At 38.6% G+C, this 22,822-nt stretch overlaps 1 protein-coding gene across 1 annotated transcript in view; it reads left to right on the top strand.

Moving 5' to 3' along the window:
• Positions 1 to 22,822, top strand: part of SPTLC2 (serine palmitoyltransferase long chain base subunit 2) — a 127,032-nt gene that overhangs the window by 63,015 nt on the left and 41,195 nt on the right. Inside the window, exons 6-9 of the mRNA XM_004371080.2 lie at positions 2,885 to 2,978; positions 4,263 to 4,368; positions 5,095 to 5,314; positions 11,701 to 11,827. Coding sequence (XP_004371137.1) covers positions 2,885 to 2,978; positions 4,263 to 4,368; positions 5,095 to 5,314; positions 11,701 to 11,827 — 547 coding nt within the window. The remainder of the gene's footprint in view (positions 1 to 2,884; positions 2,979 to 4,262; positions 4,369 to 5,094; positions 5,315 to 11,700; positions 11,828 to 22,822) is intronic.

Below are 22,822 nucleotides of genomic sequence, written 5' to 3'. Positions count from 1 at the left end.
ATCAACTATTTGATAGCACTGAAATCAGTTTGAACCAGAAAAGTGGATAGATGTTTGATTATTTTGTTTTTCAAGTTTCAGAATGAGTTAGTGCTCTAGCAACCTCCACATGTGACCAGTGAGTTTGAGTCTGTTGGTTTTGTTTTGAGTATTTTTATGAACTCAAGGATTTTTATGTGTTTGATGTGTTTCAGTGTATCGCAGCCATCTTTTTTTTTTTTTTTTTAATACATACTTTTTTCTTTGGCCAGTGGACACTCTTAGCTCCTGTGGTGTCTTGTTTTTTGAATGAGTAGCCAAGTCTTTTTAAAAAACTCTTAGATACCTTCAACAGATTAGGGAAAGGGAGTTTGCCAGAGGTCATCACACTTTGTGATCAAGTACTTGTGGGTTAGAAAAGGCCTTTCCAGCAGAGATAGGTTTTACTATTTGTAGAGTCTCAAGGAGTTTTACAAGTTTAAATCGTGTATTTGTGGAATCCAGTGACTCAGATTAAACATCTTAAAAGTAATGGATCACAATGGAGCCAGTCAATAAGGGAGGTGGAGCATCCAAAAATATATGGAGTTTTTAGAGCTAGAAATGTGAGTAGATTTTGAGAATACAAGAAGTTGAACTTTTAAAAGAGAAAATTGACTGTGTAAATTTGGCTATCACTTACGCCAGAATTAAAAATGTATATATATTTTAATCAGGCACAGATGATTAGACAGCGAAAAGTCTTCCTCCTACCTGTCCCTGCTGGGTCTAACCACCCATTTCCTCTCTCAGAGGTAACAAGTGTTACCAATTCCTTGAGAATCACACCTGAGATAGTCTATGTACATTTAAGCATTTACCTAAATGGTATCATAATTTGCACTCCTTTCTACTGCATATGCAATGCTGCAGTGAACAACTTTGAATACGAGTCAGTTTATACATTGTGTCGCTATATCTGTAAGATAAATTACTATACATAAATTTTTTGAGCTAAAATGTATGTGCATGTGTAATTTTGCCAAATTGCCCTTTGTAAGGGTTGTACCAGTTCATGCTTGCACCAGCAGTGCATGTGAGCACGCCGTATTTTAATCTTCTAACATTTAGATGGACTTTAGTCAATTTGTGCACCCCTTGAAGTTGTCTGAAAATTTGTGTTTGTGTGCTTGTGTATTTTTTGGAAAAGGGGCTGAAGCAGTTTTCAAATTTTCTGTCTCTGTGACAAAAAGGTAAAATAAAGTTAAGAACCATTGACCTACACACAAAGCACTGAGAAATGCCCTGACTTAACGAGCATGTACATACCAATTGGATGAGTCGCTGACCTTGCTGGTGAAGCATTTCACGAGTAACCTTTGTAAAAATGAGTCTCCTTACTCCACGTGCTGTACCTCTTTTATATTAAAATCCTGTTAACCTTGTTGTAACCTTTTGTTGCGTAAATACTCTTGGAATGAGGTATGGAATGAATGATTCAAAGATTATAAGAAGAAGCTAGAACATCTTAGGATAGGAAAATGGGGAAATGAAGCAATTTAGTAAAATTATAGGATGCAGTCTATTTCAGAAATGTCTCGATCCCACAAGTGGTAGCTTATGTGCTGTTGCCATAACTCGTTGAGAGCTGGTACCATCGCTCAGATCTTATACAAGTTTGTCCCAGTAAGTTACTAGACACCATTTTCCCAAGGCTTTCTGGTCTGGAGTTTTTGAGCATCAGCTTTACTTACATAGTGATTGGAATTAATGCTGCAGTGTACTGGGAAGTTAAGGGAAATGGCAACTTCTAGTGTGGGATGAGACTCTTTACTTTCCTTCAGCAGAAGGCTATGTGAGAGCCAGGCAGCCCTGAACTGCTTTTTGATGTGCCTGTAAATAAAATTCCTTATATTAAGTCACTTTCAGGCATAGTAACAATGAGCCTTACTATAGAAGAGGACTTTTTTTTTTTTTTTTTTTTTTTTGGCAAAGAAAAAAACTTTTTCTCTGACTTAAGTTCTTAGAGTTTGAAGAGCCCCACAAGAGATGGAAGAGTAAGAACTGGGGAAGAAAGTTTTAAAAAGGTGCTTCAGACTTTTCTTGTTGCCTTAGCAGAAACCCATGTTTACATGTAGAGTACAGCTTGTTAACGCATCTGGGGGTGGCACAAAGTTAAGTGCTCGACTACTAGTCGAAAAGTTGGCAGTTCAAACCCACCCAGAGGTGCCTGGGAAGACAGGCCTGGCAGTCTGCTTCCAAAAGGTCACAGCTTTGAAAATCACCTGGAGCAGTTCTACTCTGCACACATGGGGTCACCATGGGTCAAAATTGACTCTAAGGCAACTAACAACAATAGCAGTGCTTGTTAAGGAATTTTAAGGGCAAAACTTAGGCTTAGACCCTATGTTATTTGAGAAAAAGATTCATAAGTAGAATCAGCACTGGACTCTACAAATTGTTAGGGGTGAGAGGAAGACTGTACAGTTTCCACAGGCATTACTCCCTCAGCCACCATCCCCTGAAGCTTTTTCCCACAAATAAAGCAGTACATCCTACCAAAGCTCATATGAAAGTCCTCAAACAAACCCAAACTCCTTATAAAACATATCTGATATATCAGATTTTCCATATAAGTAAAAACCTGTTACTGTATGTCTGAATATTTGCTAAGTCATTCACAGGACTGAAGAAATGAAATTAATGGGCTAGAATTTTGATCTGCTTCTGAGATATTCTTTGCAAAAAATAAAAATCATGTACCACTCCCCACCTTTTTTTTCTTCTCAAAATTGATGGTTTTACTGTTGTGCAAGCCTTCCTTAATAGGATATAATTACGTATTAGCGATTTTAGCATTTTGTAGTTTATGTAACTAAACCTTTCTCTTCCAGCTTCTTACCGCACTGTGTTTGTGGTTTTGCAGGGTTGCCTGATTCTGAGTGATGAACTGAACCATGCGTCACTCGTTCTAGGAGCAAGACTGTCAGGGGCAACCATTCGAATCTTCAAACATAACAGTGAGTTTTGTTGTAGAGTTCACTGCCAGCCTTAGCATTAATATTCTTTGGTCAGTGGAGGTGGTAACATTAATTATGTTAATAATAGAAAATACAAATGAAGCTCAAGTAGCAACATTTAAAATGTCCTTCAGGTCCAGTTTTTTGAGTTATTCTCTTCCTCATTAGAATAAAAGTAGAGGCTGAAGGAAGCCTTTTAGTATAAAATATAATGTATTCCTTTACTTGACCTTTCAATTGTTTCCTCCCTTTTCCTTGTTTCCAAGTAGTTGTTCAATATCCATTTCCTAGATAAAACTGTGATGTGTCTTGCCATAACACTAGGAGTATGGAGATGAATAAAGCAAGGTCTCTGATTGCAAGGGTTTTTGACGGGCTGGTGAAGAGACTTATAGATAAACCACTAGTTACAGTACAAGGGATAGATACTGAAATATAGATATGAACAGATGTCATAAAAGCACAGAGCAAGGTGGTACTAAGCCAAATCTTTTTCTTACTAAGTGGAAATATCTTTGTGCATTATTAATCATTTGCAATCAAAATCCATAACTTTCATAGTAAAAACATTTGCGCGTCAGGAGAAAGGATTACCAAATGATATGTTTAATATCATCTTTTTGCCAAAATGCATATGTGTATAGACAGAAGTCTAGAAGAATGTACACCATAATATTAGGTCTGTACCTCTGGGTGTAAAGATTACGGATGGTAATTACCTTCTTTTTTTCTTTGTCTCATCTAAAGTGTTTTATGATAAGAATGGTATATACAGTATTTTATGTCAACATTGTTTTGTAACCTGCTATTTTCTTTTTACAATAAATGGGAACGCCATTTCTCAGAACATCCTTTATGCCCATGTTTGCTTTTTAGGAGGTAGATGTATTTGCAATGGTTTATTCACACTCTCTTGCTCGGTCTTCTTTATGCGTTTATTTCTGAATGACTCACTAGGGTTAGAGATGAAGCTACCTGAATGGCAAGGTTATTTAACATGAAACATTAGTCATTTCATAGCATGCTAACCAACTGAATCCACAGTGCCACCCTCATTTAGTTGAGGTTTTATGGTTTCGAGCATTTGTACATTTTTAATTTTAATTCAAACTGGCAGCAACTCACCCATCTTGCCCTAACTTTTTCTATCCATCTCAAAGTATTTTAATGCCCTTTGCTATCTGAGACACACTTCCTGATTAAGCAATGTATATCTGCATTACTGGAATGAAGTTAGGAAAGAGGAAGATAGTTTGTGTTGAAATTCATTTTTGTGTGCTATAGATATGCAGAGCCTAGAGAAGCTTTTGAAAGATGCCATTGTTTATGGTCAACCTCGGACGCGAAGGCCCTGGAAGAAAATTCTAATCCTTGTGGAAGGAATATATAGGTAATCCTGTTTTATTTTCTTATCTTTGTGACTTGACTCCATGAAGTCATAGAATTTTTAAGTTGAAGGGAACTCTCGTGTAGACCCCCTCTGGAAACTAAGGAGACAGTGTTTATGACTTGTGAAAAGTACCTGCAAGCAGAGCCAGCACTAGAACAGAAGTCTTTTTGTCTGGCTCTTCTTTATTGTTTCCATTCTACTACACTGTCTCCAATCCCCCCCTCCCCCTTTCTATTTGGGTCCTTTATTTTTCTACTGTTTATAGAGGAAATTTTTATACAGGGGGAAGAATTAGAATAAATTTTCTAATATGTCAAAACAAATTACACACCATTTAATTATAAGGGATATTTTATTTTGGATAACTATTTGCTGCCCTTACATTTATTGCCCTACCTCCTAACACTTTCTGTTCTTTTGTGTAATTTCACTTGCATACGCCATGTGATGCAGTCTAATGTTGTCCATTATTATAAGCTTTAGAAGAATCTGCTATAACCTTTATCCTTCTCTGGTGAGCTAAGATCGTCGTGTTCTGGTGCTTGTTTTAAAAGATCCAGTCTCTTTCTTCCTAGACATCTGTCTAGCTGTGGCATCATCTAACTTTGCCAGTTTAAAACCCCAGGTAGGGTTGTCAGACCATTTAAAAGGCAATAAACTTAAAAAAATTAAAAAATTTGAGAGTTAAAATGTCTCCATATATTTTTATTTATCCTGTTTTGCCAGCATGGAGGGATCCATTGTTCGCCTTCCTGAAGTGATTGCCCTTAAGAAGAAATACAAAGCATACTTGTATCTAGATGAAGCTCACAGCATTGGGGCCCTGGGCCCTACAGGTCGAGGTGTGGTAGACTACTTTGGCCTGAATCCTGAAGATGTGGACGTTTTGATGGGAACCTTCACAAAGAGTTTTGGTGCCTCTGGAGGATACATCGGGGGCAAGAAGGTAAATGGGCCATGAGACTCAATAAATAAAGATAACTGGCTACTAGACTTGTTAAGTCAGGTTTAACAGATAGGGTCCTGAACTGAGATGCTGAAATCCTGAGTTAGTTTGTGGTTTAGGCTCATAGTACCAGCAGGCTTCATACTTCAGCTGCCTGGTGAGTGACTCTGATGTCTCCTCACTGAACTAAATGCTGGTTCTGTCCATTGTTTCTTGTTATTTTAGCTTCTTTCTAAACTGGTCTGAGATATAGAATACGCTGTTGTATGAAAGAACACACAGTGGTGCTTCCTGTTTGTATAGTCTTCTGTTGGGTGTGAGTTGTGCTCACAATGTCAAAAGTAGTGAGGTAGTCATGCGAGCCGATGGGAATAGAAGACTAGTTTCCTTGCCCTTGGATGTAAATGTATATTGGGTGAACATAGAAACAGGAAGAAGAAAGATTAATTTGCTAGCTCTGAGATACTACAAGGCATTGTACATTTCAATTTTAAAATTATGTAAGTGAACTCTAAGGCATTTGGCAGTCTGTGTGATGTGGTGGAAATAGTTGAACCATGAACCATGCAGATAATGCTAAGGTTTCAGTATTTCTTTGCTTACTTTGTGAGACTTTTGGGCAAGGCATTTAACCTTTCATTTTTCTTATCAGTAAAATGGAAATAAATATGTCATATATAGTAAGAGTGGGAACTGACTTGACAGCACTTAACAACAACAAGAGTTTAAAAATATATGCCCATGCTACAACATGGATAAACCTTGAAAACATTATGCTAAGTGAAAGAAGACAGTCGCAAAGAATACATTATTGTATGATCTTGTCTATATGAAATGTCCAGAATAGGCAAATCCATAGAGACAGAAAGTAGATTAATGATTGTCAGGGGCTTGAGGGTATGGGAAAAATGGAGAATGACTGCTGATGGGTACAGGGTTTCTTTTTAGGGTGATGAAAATGTCCTAAAGTTAGATAGTAATGAAAGTCGCACAACTCTGTGAATATACTAAAAACCACTAACTGTACACTTTAGCAAGGTGAATTCTGTGCTTTGTGAATTATATCTTAATAAAGCTGTTATTAAAAAAACTGCAACATTAGAAAAAATGTACATCAAATATTTATACATGGCACATAGTAGGTGCTCATGTTGTTGTTAGGTGCTGTCAAGTTGGTTCTGGCTCATAGTGACCCTATGTACAACAGAACTAAACACTGCCCAATCCTGTGCCATCTTCACAATATTTGCTATGTTCGAGCCCATTGTTGCAACTACTGTGTCAGTCCATCTCATTGAGGGGCTTCCTCTTTTTTGCTGACCCTCTACCTTACCAAGCATGATGTCCTTTTCCAGGAACTGGTCCCTCCTGATAACATGTCCAAAGTACATGAGACAAAGACTCACCATTCTTGCTTCCAAGGAGCACTTTGGCTGTACTTCCAAGACAGACTTATTTGTTGTTCCGACAGTCCATGGCATATTCAATATTCTTTGTCAGCACCTTAATTCAAAGACATCAGTTCTTCTTTGGTCTTCCTTATTCATTGTCCAGCTTTCTTATGAATATGGGGTGATTGAAAATATCGTGGCTTGGGTCAGGCTCACCTTAGTCCTCATCTTTGCTTTTCAACACTGTAAAGACATCTTTTGCAGCAGATTAATATGTCAATTGATTTCTTGACTGTTGCTTCCATGGGTGTTGATTGTGGATCCAGGTAAAATGAAATCCTTGACAACTTCAATCTTTTCTCCATTTATCATGATGTTGCTTATTGGTCCAGTTGTGAGGATTTTTGTTTTCTTTATGTAAAGGTATAATCCATACTGAAGGCTGTAGTCTTTGATCTTCATTAGTAAGTGCTTCAAGTCCTCTCAGCTTTCAGCAAGCAAGGTTGTGTCATCTGCATAATGCAAGTTGTTAATGAGTCTTCCACCACTTCTGACGCCACTGTCTTCTTCATGTAGTCTGGCTTTTCGGATTACTTGCTCAGCATACAGGTTGAATAAGTATGGTGAAAGAATACAACCCTGAGGCACAATTTTCCTGATTTTAAACCACGCAGTATCCCCTTGCTCTGTTTTGAGCAACTGCCTCTTGGTCTATGTACTGGTTCCATGAGCACAATTAAATGTTCTGGAATTCCCATTCTTCGCAGTGTTATCCGTAATTTGTTATTATTCATACAGTCAAATGCCTTTACATAGTCAATAAAACACAGGTAAACATCTTTCTGGTATTCTCTGCTTTCAGCCAAGATCCATCTGACATCAACAATGATAGCCCTTGTTTCACATCCTTTTCTGAATCTTGCCTGAATTTCTGGCAGTTCCCTATTGATGTATTACTGTTACTATTTTTGAATTATCTTCGGCAAAACTTTACTTGCTGTGATATTAATGATATTGTTCAATAATTTCCACATTCTGTTGGATCACCTTTCTTTGGTGTGCTCATAAATGTTATCAGTTCCTCTTTAAATCTTGCCATTGGGAGTGTTAAAGAATGGTCCTTCCCTTTCTAATTGATCGCCTTTTAGAGAAAACCCATTATTAATGAGTCTTAACCAGGTTTGTTAGGTTTTTATCTGCAGTTTTACCTTTTTGTTAATGGAACCTGGCTCACTTTGTTTTTGTTTCTCCTTTAAAAGAAAAGATTTTTATTTTTTTGGATGGTGGTAGAAATCATTTTTATTTCTGTCAAATCCTCCGGACTGCAGGCTCTTAGCCCAAGACTGTTTTTTTTGAAACATTTTATTGTGGTTTGATTGAAAGCTTAAGAGCAAATTAGTTTCCCATTCAACAAGTTATACACATTTTGTTTCATGCTATTAGTTGCAATCCCCTCAATTTGACAACACTCTACCCACTTCCTCCCTTAGTGCCCCGTTTCCATTTGCCCATCTTTCCTGCCCTTTCCTGCCTTTTGAATTTTGTTTTTGGGTAAATGCTGCCCTTTTGGTCTCATATGGTTGATCGTTCTGAGAAGCACATTCCTCATGGGTGTTATTGTTTATTTTATAGGCCCGTCTGTTTGTCTGTAAAGTGATCTCTGGGAGTGGTTTCAGTTTCAAGTTTGAAGGATGTCTAAGGGCCATAGTCTCAGGGGTTCCACCAGTCTTTATCAGACTAGTAAGTCTGGTCTTTTTTATGAATTTGAATTTTGTTCTACATTTTTCTCCCACTCTGCCCAGGACCTTCTTTTGTGATCCTGATCAGAGTGGTTCATAGTATCTGAGTACCATCTAGTTCTTCTGGTCTCAGCTAGTGTCAGCTGTGGTTCATGTGCTCCATTATTCCTTTGGATTAATTGTTTCCTTGAGTCTTTGATTTTCTTGCTTTTCTTTGTTCCAGACAGGAAGAGACCAATAATTGTATCTTAGAAGGCCACTCGAAAGCTTTTAAGACCCCAGTCACTCCTCACCAAAGTAGGATGTAGAACATTGTCTTTATGGACTGTGTTATGCCAATTGACCTAGATGTCCCCTGAGACTGTGGTCCTAAACCCTCAAGCCCAGTGACTCAGTCCCTCAGGGTGTTTGGTTTTGGCTAAGAAGTTTTCATAACTTTGTCCCCTGTGTGTTCTACTATATACATGGATATATTTGCAGCACACACAGATACATATGTAAAAGTATCCTTTGCTACATCTGTATATGCTCGTGGGTGTACTCCCATACCCATCCCACACCTGTTCAGCTTACATATCTACCTTTCTATCCACTCGTAAATTATTGTTTGTTATTACTGTTATTGCAGGCCTGTGTATGTTACAGTATTTACCATTGTTGCTTTTTACTCTGGCGTACCTCCCAGTGTCTTCCTCTGCCTTGGTCATGTTGTGCTGACATCTGCCTTGTTGTGTATTGCCTTTCCCTTCACCCAAGGTCTACTATCTGGTTAATGACTTTCCCTTCTTCTCCCTCCCGTCCCTGGTAACCATCAAAGAATGTTTCTTTCTGTGTGTAAACCTTTTCTTGACTTTTTATAATAGTGGTCTCATACAATATTTGTCCCTTTGTGATTGACTTATTTCACTCAGCATAATGTCCTCTAGGTTCATCCGTGTTGTGAGATGTTTTGCGGATTCATTCTTATTCTTTAATGTTGCATAGTATTCCATTGTGTGTATGTACCATAGTTTGTTTATCCATTCATCTGTTGGTGGGCACTTAGGTTGTTTCCATCTTTTTGCTATGTGAATAATGCTGTAATGCATATGGGTGCGCATATATCTATTTGTGTTCCGGCTCTTATTTCTCTAGGATATATACCTAGTCGTGGGATTGTTGTATCATATAGTATCTCTATTTCTGTCTTTTTAAGGTCACGCCATACCATTTTCCATTTTCCATTACCACCATCAGGGTATGAGAGTTCCAATCTGCCCACACCCTCGCCGGTATTTGTTTTCTGTTTTTTTGATCAGTGCCAGTATTGCTCGGGTGAGGTGATATCTCGTTGTTGTTTTGATTTGCATCTCTCTAATGGCTAATGAATATCTAACGGCCACTGAATATCTTCTTTGATGAAGTGCCTGTTCGTATCTTTTGCCCATTTTTAAATTGGATTATCTTTTTGTTATTGAGGTGTTGAAGTTTTCTGTACGTTTTAGAGATTAGACCCTTGTCAGATACGTCATTGCCCAATTTTTTTTCCCAGTGTCTTAGTTATCTAGTGCTGCTATAACAGAAATACCAAAGAGGATGGCTTTAACAAAGAGAAATGTATTCTGTCACAGTCTAGGAGGCTAGAAGTCCAAATTCAGGGCACCAACTCCAGAGGAAGGCTTTCTCTTTCTGTCGGCTCTGAGGAAAGGTTCTTGTCATCAATCTTCCCCTGGTCTAGGAGCTTCTCAGCACAGGGACCCTGGGTCCAAAGGACGTGCTCCCATCCTGGTTCTTCATTCTTGGTGGTAGGAAGTCCCCTCTCCTCTCTGCTTGATTCTATCTTTTATATCTCAAAAGAGATTGACTCAAAATACAACCTAATCCTGTAGATTGAGTCTTGCCTCATTAACATAACTGCCTCTAATCTTGCCTCATTAATATCATAGAGGTAGGATTTACAACATACAGGAAAATCACATCAGATCACAAAATGGTGGACAACCACACAATACTGGGAATCATGGCCTAGCCAAGCTGATACACATTTTTGGGGTACATAATTCAATCCATAACACCCAGTCTTTAGGTTCTCTTTTTACTCTTACGGAGAAGTGATGTGCTTAAGTGTTTAATTTTTAGGAGATCCCAGTTGTCTAGTTTATCTTCTGCTGTTTGTGCATTTTTAGTTATGTTTGATAGTCTAATTATGCCATAAATTAGGGCCACCAGCTTTGCCCCTATTTTTTCTTCCACGATCTTTATAGTTTTAGCTTTTACATTTAGGTCTTTGATGCATCTTGAGTTAGTTTTTGTATATAGTGTGAGGTATGGATCCTCTTTCATTTGTATGCAAATGGTATCCAGTTTTGCCAGGACCATTTGTTAAAGAGACTAGCTCTTCCCCATTTAATGGATTTCAGCCCTTGTCAAAGATCAGCTGTCCATCCATAGGTGAGAACCAGACACACTTTGGAGAGCTGATTGCTTTTTGGTAAGATTTGTTGCTGAACCAAAAGATATAAAAACAATAAATACTATGATAGATCATTTAAGTACAATATATTTGTGCTTTGTGTTGTTTCTACAATTTTTAGTATTTTTGAAATGGTAGACTGTTTTATAGTCACATTTTGAGTCTGTGACCTAAAGGTAGCTCTTTATTTACTTCTGATACATACTATAAGCTTCTGTGTGCATATTTTATTTAAAAATTTAGTAAAGTTAAACAATATCAAGGGATAGGGATATACAATTCATTGTTTTGAAATCCTTGTAACTGAACGACAAGGTTTTTCTTGTGTTCTAACAAAAGACCTAGTGAATTTCTGTTTAGTTTCTGCCACATTAACGTCATTTAGTAAATTTCTATGTATCTGGAGAATATTTAATGCCTATAAAACGGATATTAGAGAACCATCTATTGTTTAAGGGTGTAAAGATGGGCGGCATAGGGTGGGATGCAGATGACATTTTCTGTAATGCCTGGAAATAAATTATGACATCAAATGGTACGTTCTCCTAAATTTAGAGGGTTTCTTTAAAACTAGCTTTTCTTCCGTGTTGTGACTTGTTTAAAAAACAAAATAAAGCCTAAGAACTTTGCCATGTTTCTGGCCCAGTTGTTGCTGACTGCATGCTTTGAGCACATTAGTTGACCTTGCAACTCAGGTAAGTGTCCCTATGCCAGTGCTATAGAAGGAAGGAGTCTGCTAGCACCTGGAAGGGCAGCACTGACCCTGCCAGTGAATTCAAGACTTGCCTCTGATTGTCTCCCTAGGAGCTGATAGACTATCTGCGAACACATTCTCATAGTGCAGTGTATGCCACGTCTATGTCACCACCTGTTGTGGAGCAGATCATCACCTCTATGAAGTGCATTATGGGGCTGGATGGCACCAGCCTTGGTAAGTCTTTCTTTTCTTGGAAAATTTCCTAGGCTCAGTAAGTATTTAGCAGCCAAGCGTGCTCTTTCTCTTGAGCCTGTTCTTCAGCTTTTTTCTTAAGATAAGGAGTCAGGTGTGCTAAAGGGCAGAGCTGGCAGGCATGGGAGGCTTTGTTTCTATGGTTAAACACAGCTAGACCTGCTCCTGTTGAAGTTTCTTGTTTATTGATGGTGCAGCTTTAATCTGACTCTCCTACATACCCTCATAACTCAGGTAATACACCTTCAGGATCTTTCTTGAGTTGTACAATTTTATGTGAAGATGTAATCCATTGCCCCCTCCAAGTCAGTTCTGACTCATAGCGACCCTGGAGGACAGAGTAGAATTGCCCCATAGGGTTTCCGAAGCTGTAAATCTTTACAGAAGCAGACTGCTACATCTTTCTCCTGCAGAGCGGCTGGTGGGTTTGAACTGCTGACCTTTCGGTTAGTAGCTGAGTGCTTAAGCACTGTACCGTCAATGGCTACTTCATTGTGTAGTGGTGTCTTACTAACATAATATTTAAGAGCTGCTTTTTCCATGAATTGGAGCCCTGGCAGGCCCAGTGGTTAAAAGCTTGGCTGCTAATCAAAAGGTCAGCAATTTGAATCCACCAGCTGTTCCCTTGGAAACTCTGTGGGGCAGTTCTACTCTGTCCTGTAGGGTCACTATGAGTTGGAATCGACTTGACAGCAGTGGACTTGATTTTTTGTTTTTTTCCCGTGAATTAATGTCCTTGATTTGATGCCTTTTTAACAAGTTTCTAATTATACACAATAGGTAATAAAGGTAGTCCTAAATCCATTTATTTTGTCTTTGATGGGAATTATAGTCCAGAGTAGCTATCTTGACATAGACAATGAACAATAAAAGTATGATGTTTGCTTTCTGGCATCTGACTTTTATCATGGATCACCAGAGGGCAGTGTTGACTACAGAATAGTTACAATAAAGGGGAGCAGTTGGGTTTTTTTTTCTCCCATTTTTTTATTGTGCTTAGGTGAAGGTTTACATTTACAGAGCAAATTAGTTTCCCATTCAATAGTTGATACACAGATTGTTCCATGACATAGGTTGCAATCCCTGTAGTGTGTCAGTACTTTCCCCATTATCACCCTGAGTTCCCCGTTTCCACTTGTGTGGTTTTCCTGCCCCTTCCTGCTTTCTCATCTTTGCTTTTGGGCAGATGTTGCCCTTTGGGTCTCATATAGATGATTGTACTAAGGAGCACTTTCCTCATGGGTGTTATTGTCTATTTTATAGGCCTGTTTATAATTTGGCTGAAAGGTGATCTCTGGGAATGACTTCATTTCCAAGTTAGAATGATGTCTAAGGGCCGTAGTCTTGGAGGTTCCTCCAATCTCTCTTGAACCAGTAAATCTGGTCTTTTTTTTTAATTGTGCATTAGGTGGAAGTTGCAGGGTTTTTTTTATTTTTATTTTTTAAAAAAGCTTTAAAATGTATTTCCATCATGAGTATGGGACATACATTAATTTTACTTGTTGCTTTTTTAATGTTTTAAATTTTAATCTAATATTAGTTTGACTCTTACAATTTCACACTGTAAACTTTGGTGCCCTCCAGTTTACAGTTGTATAATATTTTGTTGTGAGATTCATTTGGCTTGCGTTGAAAAGCATGAAAGTAGTGATACATGTAATTTTGATTGAATTTAAATCTGTTTTCTTAAATCAGAAATTTGCCTTAATATTTTTTCTGATCTGTGGTAGGTCCTTGTTATCTCTAGTGAGAGTTTGTTTGTTGGTTTTTTCAAAGTAGTGACATGATAGCATTTTCAGTTTCATGAATTGATTCCTTGGGGAAGAAAATGTTTCATTAATGTTGTGGATAGGAGCCTTATGGAGGAGCTCCCTGTTAACAACAGCTACAGCTTTATCTCCTCCTTCCAGTACGGTGTTATCGGAAATCATGTGCTTTGATCTTATGTGTGTGTGTGTGTATTTGTCTGTTGGTTTTTGGCTGGCTTTTTTCTAGTTACTTCAAATAGATACGTTAACCATATCAGTTCACAACACAGATTTAGGTGACTAAAAATTGGCTAACAGCTGTCCAAGTTAACTTTGAATAATTTCCTTGCCTGTCCTAGAGGATGGATCTGTGTGACACATTACCTCTGAATAAATGATTTATCTGTAATAAATAATGGAATCAGAGCTCTGCCAGTAGTGAGAAAACGAAATTTGGTAACTAGATACAGGCTTTGGGTTAGCACTAGTTTTCCAGTTACCTATTGCCTCTGTAACCACTCCAAAGCTTAGTGGCGTGCAACAACAACCATCTTATTGTGCTCACAGATTCTGTGGGTCAGGAATTCGGTCAGGGCACAGCAGGGATGGCTTGTCCCTGCTCCACAACATCTCGGCCTTCAGCTTGGAACACTCAAGCAGCTGGGGAAGACTCAGATAGTTGGGGGCTGGCATCATCTGGAAGCTTCTTCCTTCACGTGTCATCTGGGCTGGAATGACTTGGCAGCTGGGCTCAGCTAGCACTGTTGTCCAGAGCACCTTCGAGTGTCCTCTCTATATGGCTGGGGATCCTCACAGCATGGTGACTGTGTATCCAGAGAGGTACTTTCCAGAGAGCAAGTGTTCCAAGAGACCCAGGCAGAAACCTCATGGCCTGTACTGATCTAACCACACTCTTGATTAGAGCAAGTCCCTAAGGCTAGCTCAGGTTGAAGTGGATAGGGAATTAGACTCCACTTTTCAATGAGAGACATGTCAGAGAATTTACAGCCATTTAAAAAACACTGTCATTACCAGCTTTTAAATAATATATTTTAAAACTTACTCCTTAAAACTTTTAATTAACAACTTCTGTTGGCCTACGTTGTTTCTCTACCAAAACAGAAGTTAAAAAATATTGAACCAAAATGAAGAAAGGTAGAGATAAGTACTATTTCTCATGAAGCTTGCTACCTGATCTTCATTAAATCTTGTCTGATTTCTTTTAGATTTGAGTGTGTAAGGTAACGATTATTTTTATGGCATCACTGATTGCATCTTTTTACTGTCTTTGTAGGAAAAAAGGTATGAACCAGAGCAGTGGCCTTTTTCGTATGCCTTAGCATGACCTTTAAAAAGAAGTATCTGCTATTAATTTTCTAAGGATGTTATAATAGAAATGACTTGACTTGAGAGAAACTTCGTGTCTCATATCCAGGACATTGAATTTCATTAATTCCACAAATGTTGAGTATTGCACCATGTATGAATCAGAACCCACAGGCCATTTGAATAGAGAATATACTTGAAGAGTATTGGGGATGCAGAGAAAAGTTGGTTGTACTGTAGCATAGAAAAATTGACATTTTATTAGTCATTCTCCATATATTTGAGTGCCTGCTGTATGCTAGGTGCTGCTCTAGGCACTTGGAATTTATCAAAGAACAAAACACCCCAAAGTTCCTGCCTTATGGAGTTTCTAGTGTGCTAGAAAGTAAGTACTCTGGACAGGATAAAGCGGGATCGGTAGGGGATCAGGAGTGCTGGGGGACCTGTTTTGTAATCTTTAACAGGGTGGTCACGGTAGGCCTCATTGAGAAGGTGAGATTTTAGGAAGGATTTGAAGGATTTTGAAGGAGGTTTTAGCCATGAAAATACCCAGAGGTAGAAGACCCTGAGATAGACGCAACTTTGTATTCCAGGAACAGCATGAAGGCCAGTGTGGCGGAGCGTAATAGTGCAGGGTGACCACTGAGTGAGGGTGAGGTCAGGAAGGTGGTGGTGGTGGGGATTGTGTGGAGGGTGGGTGTCCTGACAGGAGGCAGGCTTATAAGGGTATTGGGTTGACATGGAAACACAGACCTACACACACTAGTTCTCTTGCCCTGTATAGTATAGTGTCAACTTCTAATTCTTGATATGAACAGCTTCTGTGGGCTCTTAATATTGGCCTGTTTCAGATAGGTTAAGAATTTTATTGGCCTTCAGATTTCATGAAAAGGTATAGAAAACAATGTCATGAACATTCATGTACCCACTACTCGTATTTTAAAATGTTTTTGCCTATTTTGCCCTGTTCATCTCCCTTTTATAAAATAAATAAACAGATACATAAAACTCCTTTAGACCTCTCTCTGGTCCTGTTTTTTCCAGGCTTTTCCTACATTCTGAAATTGTCTCCTTCCTTCCGTTTATACTTTTACTATGTATATGTCCATAAATAGTGGACAGTATAAGTATCTTAAACACTGTGTGAAGGTTCACTATTTGCAAAATAACTTGCAAAAATATTTATGAGAATTAACTAAATCAAAATCCACTATAATAATACATCTTCTTGTGCACACTACCAAAAACATTTTCAGTTGTACATGAGTCTGGGGAAGAGGATGTAGCCTGTACTTCAGTCATATTTCAGCTCTTCTCATGGTAGGACCATGTCTCCTGTCCATTGTAGTTGTTTAAATGCATTGTGCAATATCTCAGTCACCTTCCTCACATTACTAATGAAAATGGTCTGTGACATCGTGGAGAAGCCTGCAAAGGAAGTGTGTGAACCTAAGAGTTACGAAAAAGTCCCTACGTTAGAAGAAAGTGTAAAAGTGCTAAAGCTTATTGAGAAAGATGTACACATAAATGGGAAATACAATGTGTCTGATACTATACAGTATCATTAAGTACTATACACAGGTGTACCTAAATTTTTTGCTAAGACTTAAATAGATAATTAGTGTTTTAGATGCTTTATACTTTGCAGAAATTCTTGGTAGGTTGTTATGTAGGTATTTAAGAGTGTTTGAGTAGTTTGGGGGCAAATTATAGTTTTTGAAAGAGCCAAGAACACGTTCTGTTTTTTCCTGTTTTTAATAGTCTAATATAGGCCCTCTAACTAAAAATTCACCCTCTGACACACTTGTAGAAATAGATTGGATTCCAATAATCAGGGCTGTCTGTACTGTTCTGTGTTTTAAAATGTCATACTGTATGAACCTTTCTGCAACCTGCTTTCTCATTGCCACTGTTTTATAGTATTCCATATTATAAACTTACCCCAACTTTTTGATTCATTACCCTATTGATGGACATTTAGATTGTTAGCTATTTTTAGTTGTTACAGAACACTGCAATAGTGATCTTTGTACATGTCTCTCTAGGGTTTTTACCTTGTAATGACAATGGTGGGCATCTTTAGATGTTACTGAATTCTTTCCTAAGTGCTTATATCAATTAACTTTCCTATTAACTCATTGCCGTTGAGTCAATTCTGACTCATAGCGGCCCTATAGGATACAGTAGAACTTCCCCATAGGGTTAGTCTCCCATTATTAATATAAAAGTTAGAGTTTTCCCATTTCTTTGCCTAAGGATATTAAAAGATACTGTCAGTTCTTTTAATCTCTGCCAACATGATAGGTGTGAAACATTATATCTCATTGTAGTTTTTATTTGCACTTCCCTGATTATTAGGTTGACCATCTGTTCATATGGGTTTTTTGGTTTGTTGATTCATATTTTTTGACTACCCAGATTTCTTCCTGTCAACTGCTCATTATATTCTATGCCCATTATTTTATGAGTTCGTCTTTTTTTATTTGTAGTTCTTTGTATATTCTGGAGCCCTGGTGGCACAGTGGTTAAGAGCTCGGCCACTAACCAAAAGGTCAGCAGTTTGAATCTACCAGCCGCTCCTTGGAAACCTTATGGGGCAGTTCTACTCTGTCCTGTAGGGTTGCTATGAGTCGGAATTGACTCGACAGCAATAGGTTTGGTTTTATATATTCTGGATAGTAATTCTTTGTCAATATTTTCTCTCAGTTTTTGGCTTTTCTTTTAATCTTATTTTAATATAGTAGAATTTATATTAAGCAAATTTTCTCATCTTGATGTTAAATATATCTTACAAAAATGTTTCTTGGCTTTTTCTGTTCATTTATTGTACATCTTTTTCATGGTTATATTTGTGTGTGTGTGTGTATGTGGTTTACTTGTGGGGCATTACTGTTTTAGATTTCATCTTGGATTATCTAGGCTTCCTAGATCCATAGATTAAAAAGCTTTAGACTTTTGTAAATGGAAGAACTCCTTCACTACTATGTGGTAAAGATGGCATTTATAATTTCTGTTTAGCATAGAGAGGAAAAGGTCACAAATAATGTGAGTGCCTACTCCTAGATTTTATGGTGGTCTATGGGAATATTAGAAATGAAAAACTGGTTCTCTTTTTCGTAGTTTTCTTTTCATCTCCTTACATGTTAATTTTCTGATTGCTATTACTAGATATACAAATATTATTTGCATAAATCCATGTTGACATAATATTTACTGCTTTTTGCAAGGTATAATAATTTTGTTCAACTGCACATTTATTACAATTTCTCAGGTCTTTTGTAAACAGTTTTTTCACCATAAACAGTCCTTCCCCTGGGGCCACTCCAGAAGTTCTCTTGCCAAACAGGATGCTAAACTGTAAGCTGACAGAATTCCTTTGCAGATGGAACTAAAGACAGTGAAGAGTCACCAGGAAATTTCACTGTCTTTTCTTTTCCCTAAAGTATCAGTTTCAGATCATTCAAAGAATTAGAAGACTAGAGGCTTTAAATAAGCTTCAGTTAGCATGGCAATTTTTTTGTTGTGTTCTTTATACTTGAACTACCACATATGTGTTCTAATCTCATTACCACATACATTCTACTCCATTTGGGACTCAGGTTCACTTTTCTGAAGATAGTGTGTTTGAAAGAAGTATTTTTTAAGATCATGAATTTATGTATCTCTTCTGTAAGCTACTCTATTATTGGAGCTTTTAGCATTTTTAATATGTGGTTGTAAATTTGAAGCTTCTATTCAAAATTTCAGTTTTGAGAGTGATTTAGGAACTTAAAGAATTTATATATTATCTCTGCTAAATTATTTCTTGCTTTCTTCTTCTTGGCCCAATACGGACCCTTGTTGACTTGTAGTGTAGCTCTCTTGTTGAAGCATGAAGATCATCTTTGATGTGTCCTTTATTTTTTAAATGTACATATGGTTTCATTTTTTTGAAACCATCTGAAACTTCTAGAAGAAAATGGAAAATGTAGGGGAAAATTTGTACATTCTAATCTTCCTGATGTTCTTGCTTTTTCCTACTGGCTTAAGAGGCTGAGGGCAGGGGAGAAGAACTAAAAATTGTGGAAAAAAATCACAATAATTTTAAATATTTGTTCCTAGATCTTATGAATTAGGTCTAGAGTCATTATGTCAGAGTTAGTATTTCTGAGTGTAATATTTTGTCATCTTTTTTTTATTCTGAAATAATCACAAATTTACAGAGAAGTTAGAAGTACAGCACAAAGAACTTCTTTTTCCTGAACCGTTTGAAAGTAGGTTGCTGATCTGAAACCCCTCATCTCAAATACTTTAGTGTATTTCCTACAAGCAAAGACATTTTCCTACCCAATCACAATCTGACACTGATACATTAATTAATTGATGTGAAAACAATATTAATTAATAAAATAACTAATCTTGACCTAATCTTCAGACCCAATTTAAGCTTTGCTTGTGTCTCAGCAATGATTTTTATAGCAGAAGGATCTCGTTCAGAATCATGTGTTGCATTTTGTTGTCACATCTTTTGTCATCTTCTTCAGTCACAGTTCCTCCATCTTTCCTCGGCTTTCATGATGCTGATGCTTTTAAAGATTACAGGCCAGTTATCTCATAGAATATTTCTCAATTTGGATTTGCCTGATGTTTCCTCATGATTAGGATTCAGGTTATGTATTCCTAATAGGATCATCACAGAAGTGATGCTGCAGTTTTTCTCATTGCATCCTCTCTTTGTTATCTCAGTTAAATCCATTACTGTCTTCAAAGTTATTTAGGCCTAAAGTCTTAGTCAACTTTCCCCAGCTTCAGGCACTTGTCAGAATTTGTTGATTGTGCCTCTCTCCCTTTTACTTGTTCCCCCTGCCGCATTGCTGTTTCAGGCTCTGATCACCTATTGCTTAAACTATTGCATCAACCCCTAACTGCCTTCTTCTTGCTCTTTTTATACACTACCACTTGTTAATCTTCCAAATATACAGCTTGTTTGTCACCTTCTGCTTAAAGATAAGCCAGTTTTGTCAAGTGGATTCCAACTCATGGTGACCCCATGTGTGCCTGTAACCTAGTACTACCATCAGATCCTCTAACTTCAAGAGGAGGGATGAGGATCAAGATCAGCACAAAGCTATTTCCTGTGAGGTGCAGGTCAGACCATACCTTCACTATCCAACCTTTTTACCAATTCTGATACCAGCTGTCTTCCCCACAGCACTGGCTGCTTCTCTGCTGGGTTTGATAATCCGTTGCCATGGCCACATAGAACTCACAGACCATATTCACGACTATGGGGTTTATTAGGGAAGTAACAGGAACAACTCAGGAGACAGGATACAGTTCTTTAGTCAGGAGAGTTTCTAACCAAGACAGCTCTCAGCTTTTTCTCAGCTGTGCCCGCAGGCAGGCCTTGCTCTTGGTCCTGCCCGCTGCCAGGCCTCACTCTTGGCCTGGTTTCCACTGCTGGGCCTCGCTCTCAGCCTGGCCTCCACTGCTGGGCCTCACTCTCAGCCTGTCCTTTGCCCTGCTCAGGCAAGTGTTACTTTAGCTCCACTGAAAGTACACAGAGGCACTCCATTCAGTCAGTAAGCCTACTGCCTGAAGGCACGCAGTTCTCTCTTGCTCCATGGGTCGACAAGCCTAGCTCCACCAACAAGTGCCTGGAGGCACACCACTCCACCAGCAAGCCTCCCGCCTGAAAGCGCCCAGCTCTCTTGCTCCATTGGCCGGGAAGCCCACCACAGCCATCTCACACTGGTCTCCTGGTTCCTGCCACTTGTACTGCTGTGCAGTCTATCGCTGTCTCATGCCATCTCCTACTGTCTCCAATGTTACAGCTCTCTCTCTCTCCTGGATCTAGATGGTTCTCAGCACAGGGACCCCAGGTCCAAAGGACACACTCCACTCCAGGTTCTTCTTGATGGTAGTGAGGTCCTCCTCCACCACTGTGGGATTGGCCTTTTTATAAGCCTACTCTTCCCACCAAGATCACAGTCATCTAATTTGCACAGTAATCGACCAATCCCCACAAGTGTTTTACGTACCTTATTTGCATAGTAAAGTGTCCAATCCCTGCAAGGTACATAAAATAGAACAATCACAGGGCAAGTTGTGGCTCAACCAGTTATTTTTTGGCAGAATTATAAACCCAAGGTCAGAAAGGCCATATATATGAGAACCCCATTGTGCTGCAGTGTCAGAGTAGAACTGTGCTCTGTAGAATTTTCAATGGCTGATGTTTCAGAAGTAGATCATCAGGCCTTTCTTCGGAGGTGCCTCTGGGTGAACTGGAACCTCCAAACTTTCAGTTAGCAGCTGAGTACATTAACTGTTTATACCAGCCAGGGACTCCTTTGTTAAAAATACAAAAAAGCAAGAAAATAATAATCTTTAATGTCTCCCAGTTGCTCGTAGAATAAAGTTCAAATTCTTCAAATGATATTCAGGATCTGACTCAAGCTTAACCCATCTTTTTCTGTATCCTACCATATGCCCATATTTAAATTAGTTGGTTTTCTGGGCACAGAATGCTTATCCTCCTATTCCCCAGCTTATTGTCATTCATCAGGGCCAACTGAAATGCTATGTCTTTTATGATGCCTTTGTGTTAATGTCTTTTTTCCTTCCAAAAGCCATATATCAATTTTATAATATCTTAAATTTATAATTTTGCCTCACAGGGGCAAAATTCAAAGTGTGTATGAAAATCAATCAATAGACTTATATGCTAGATGCTACAATTTAGTATTTGAACCCATTGCGGTGCCATGGATCCTTTTTGTGTGGTCTTTCTAGCCATGGTCTTATAACTCTCACCCAGGTGATTGGATGGGAACGTGTGATAGGATAATTGTCGCTGACCAAGGGGATTGGTTAGTTTTGCCTTAAAAGAGAGCCAATTCCAGAGCAGAGAGAAATCCCACTACCTCCAGGGAAGAACAGCCAGGGGCCTGCACCTCCTTTGGACCTGGAATCCCTGTGCTGGGAGGCTCCTGGGACCAGGAGACAGAGAGAGAGTGAGCAGTAATCCTGAAGACAGTGAGGAGTAGTGGCAGGAGAGACCTAGCAGGAGAGGCCTGGCCAGAGGAGACGGCGTGGTAGGCTTTCCAGCCCACAGAGAGAGAAAGCTTAAGTGCCTTTGGGCAGAGGCCTAGGGCCAGGGAGAGGCATGCCTGTGAGCACGGCTGGGAAGAGGCTGTCCTTATGGAGGAACTGTATAACTTGAGTGTTCCTGAGCCTGAATTGTAACCTGTTACTTCCTTAATAAACCCCATAATTGTGAGTATTGTCTGAGTTCTCTGCAGTCATGGCAATGAATTATCTAACCCAGCGGAGAAATTGTGCTGTGGGAGGGACGGTTGGTGTCAGAGTTGGTAGAGGGCAGAGAGAGAAGGCATCTCTGACCACCTCACAGGAATCAGCCTTGGGCTGTTGATCTTGATTCTCCTTTCCCCTTGTGAAGTTAGAGGAAGTCAGACACTGCCCTCATGCCGTTTTTACACCCATACAATTGTACTGTCTGTCTCTCTCAATTAGAATACAAACTCCATGAAGGCAAGGAGTTTTATCTGTTTTGTTTACTTTATCCCTTGTGTCTAGAATTGAGTTTGGTGCATAGTAGGCACATAGTACGCATGCAGTACTTGGTGAATGATTGAACAAATAATTCTGGGGTTGGTGCCTTGATGAGAGACAACATAAGACTAAGTGACCTGTGATTTAGTTCATTATGGCATTCTTTGACTTTGACTAGTTACAGAAATGTACACACCTAAAAAGGATACGATTGGTGATTCACTCATACAGGATTATTCTTTTTATTTTAGTTTTTATTTTATTGTACTTTAAGTGAAAGTTTACAATTCAAGTTAGTCTCTCATACAAAAATTTATACATACATTGTTATGTGACCCTAATTGCTCTCCCT

Source organism: Trichechus manatus, unplaced genomic scaffold, assembly GCF_000243295.1.
Source record: "Trichechus manatus latirostris isolate Lorelei unplaced genomic scaffold, TriManLat1.0 scaffold00010, whole genome shotgun sequence".
NCBI lineage: Eukaryota > Metazoa > Chordata > Mammalia > Sirenia > Trichechidae > Trichechus > Trichechus manatus.
Note: the sequence above shows the minus strand (reverse complement) of the source record. Positions and strands in the feature narration are given on the sequence as shown.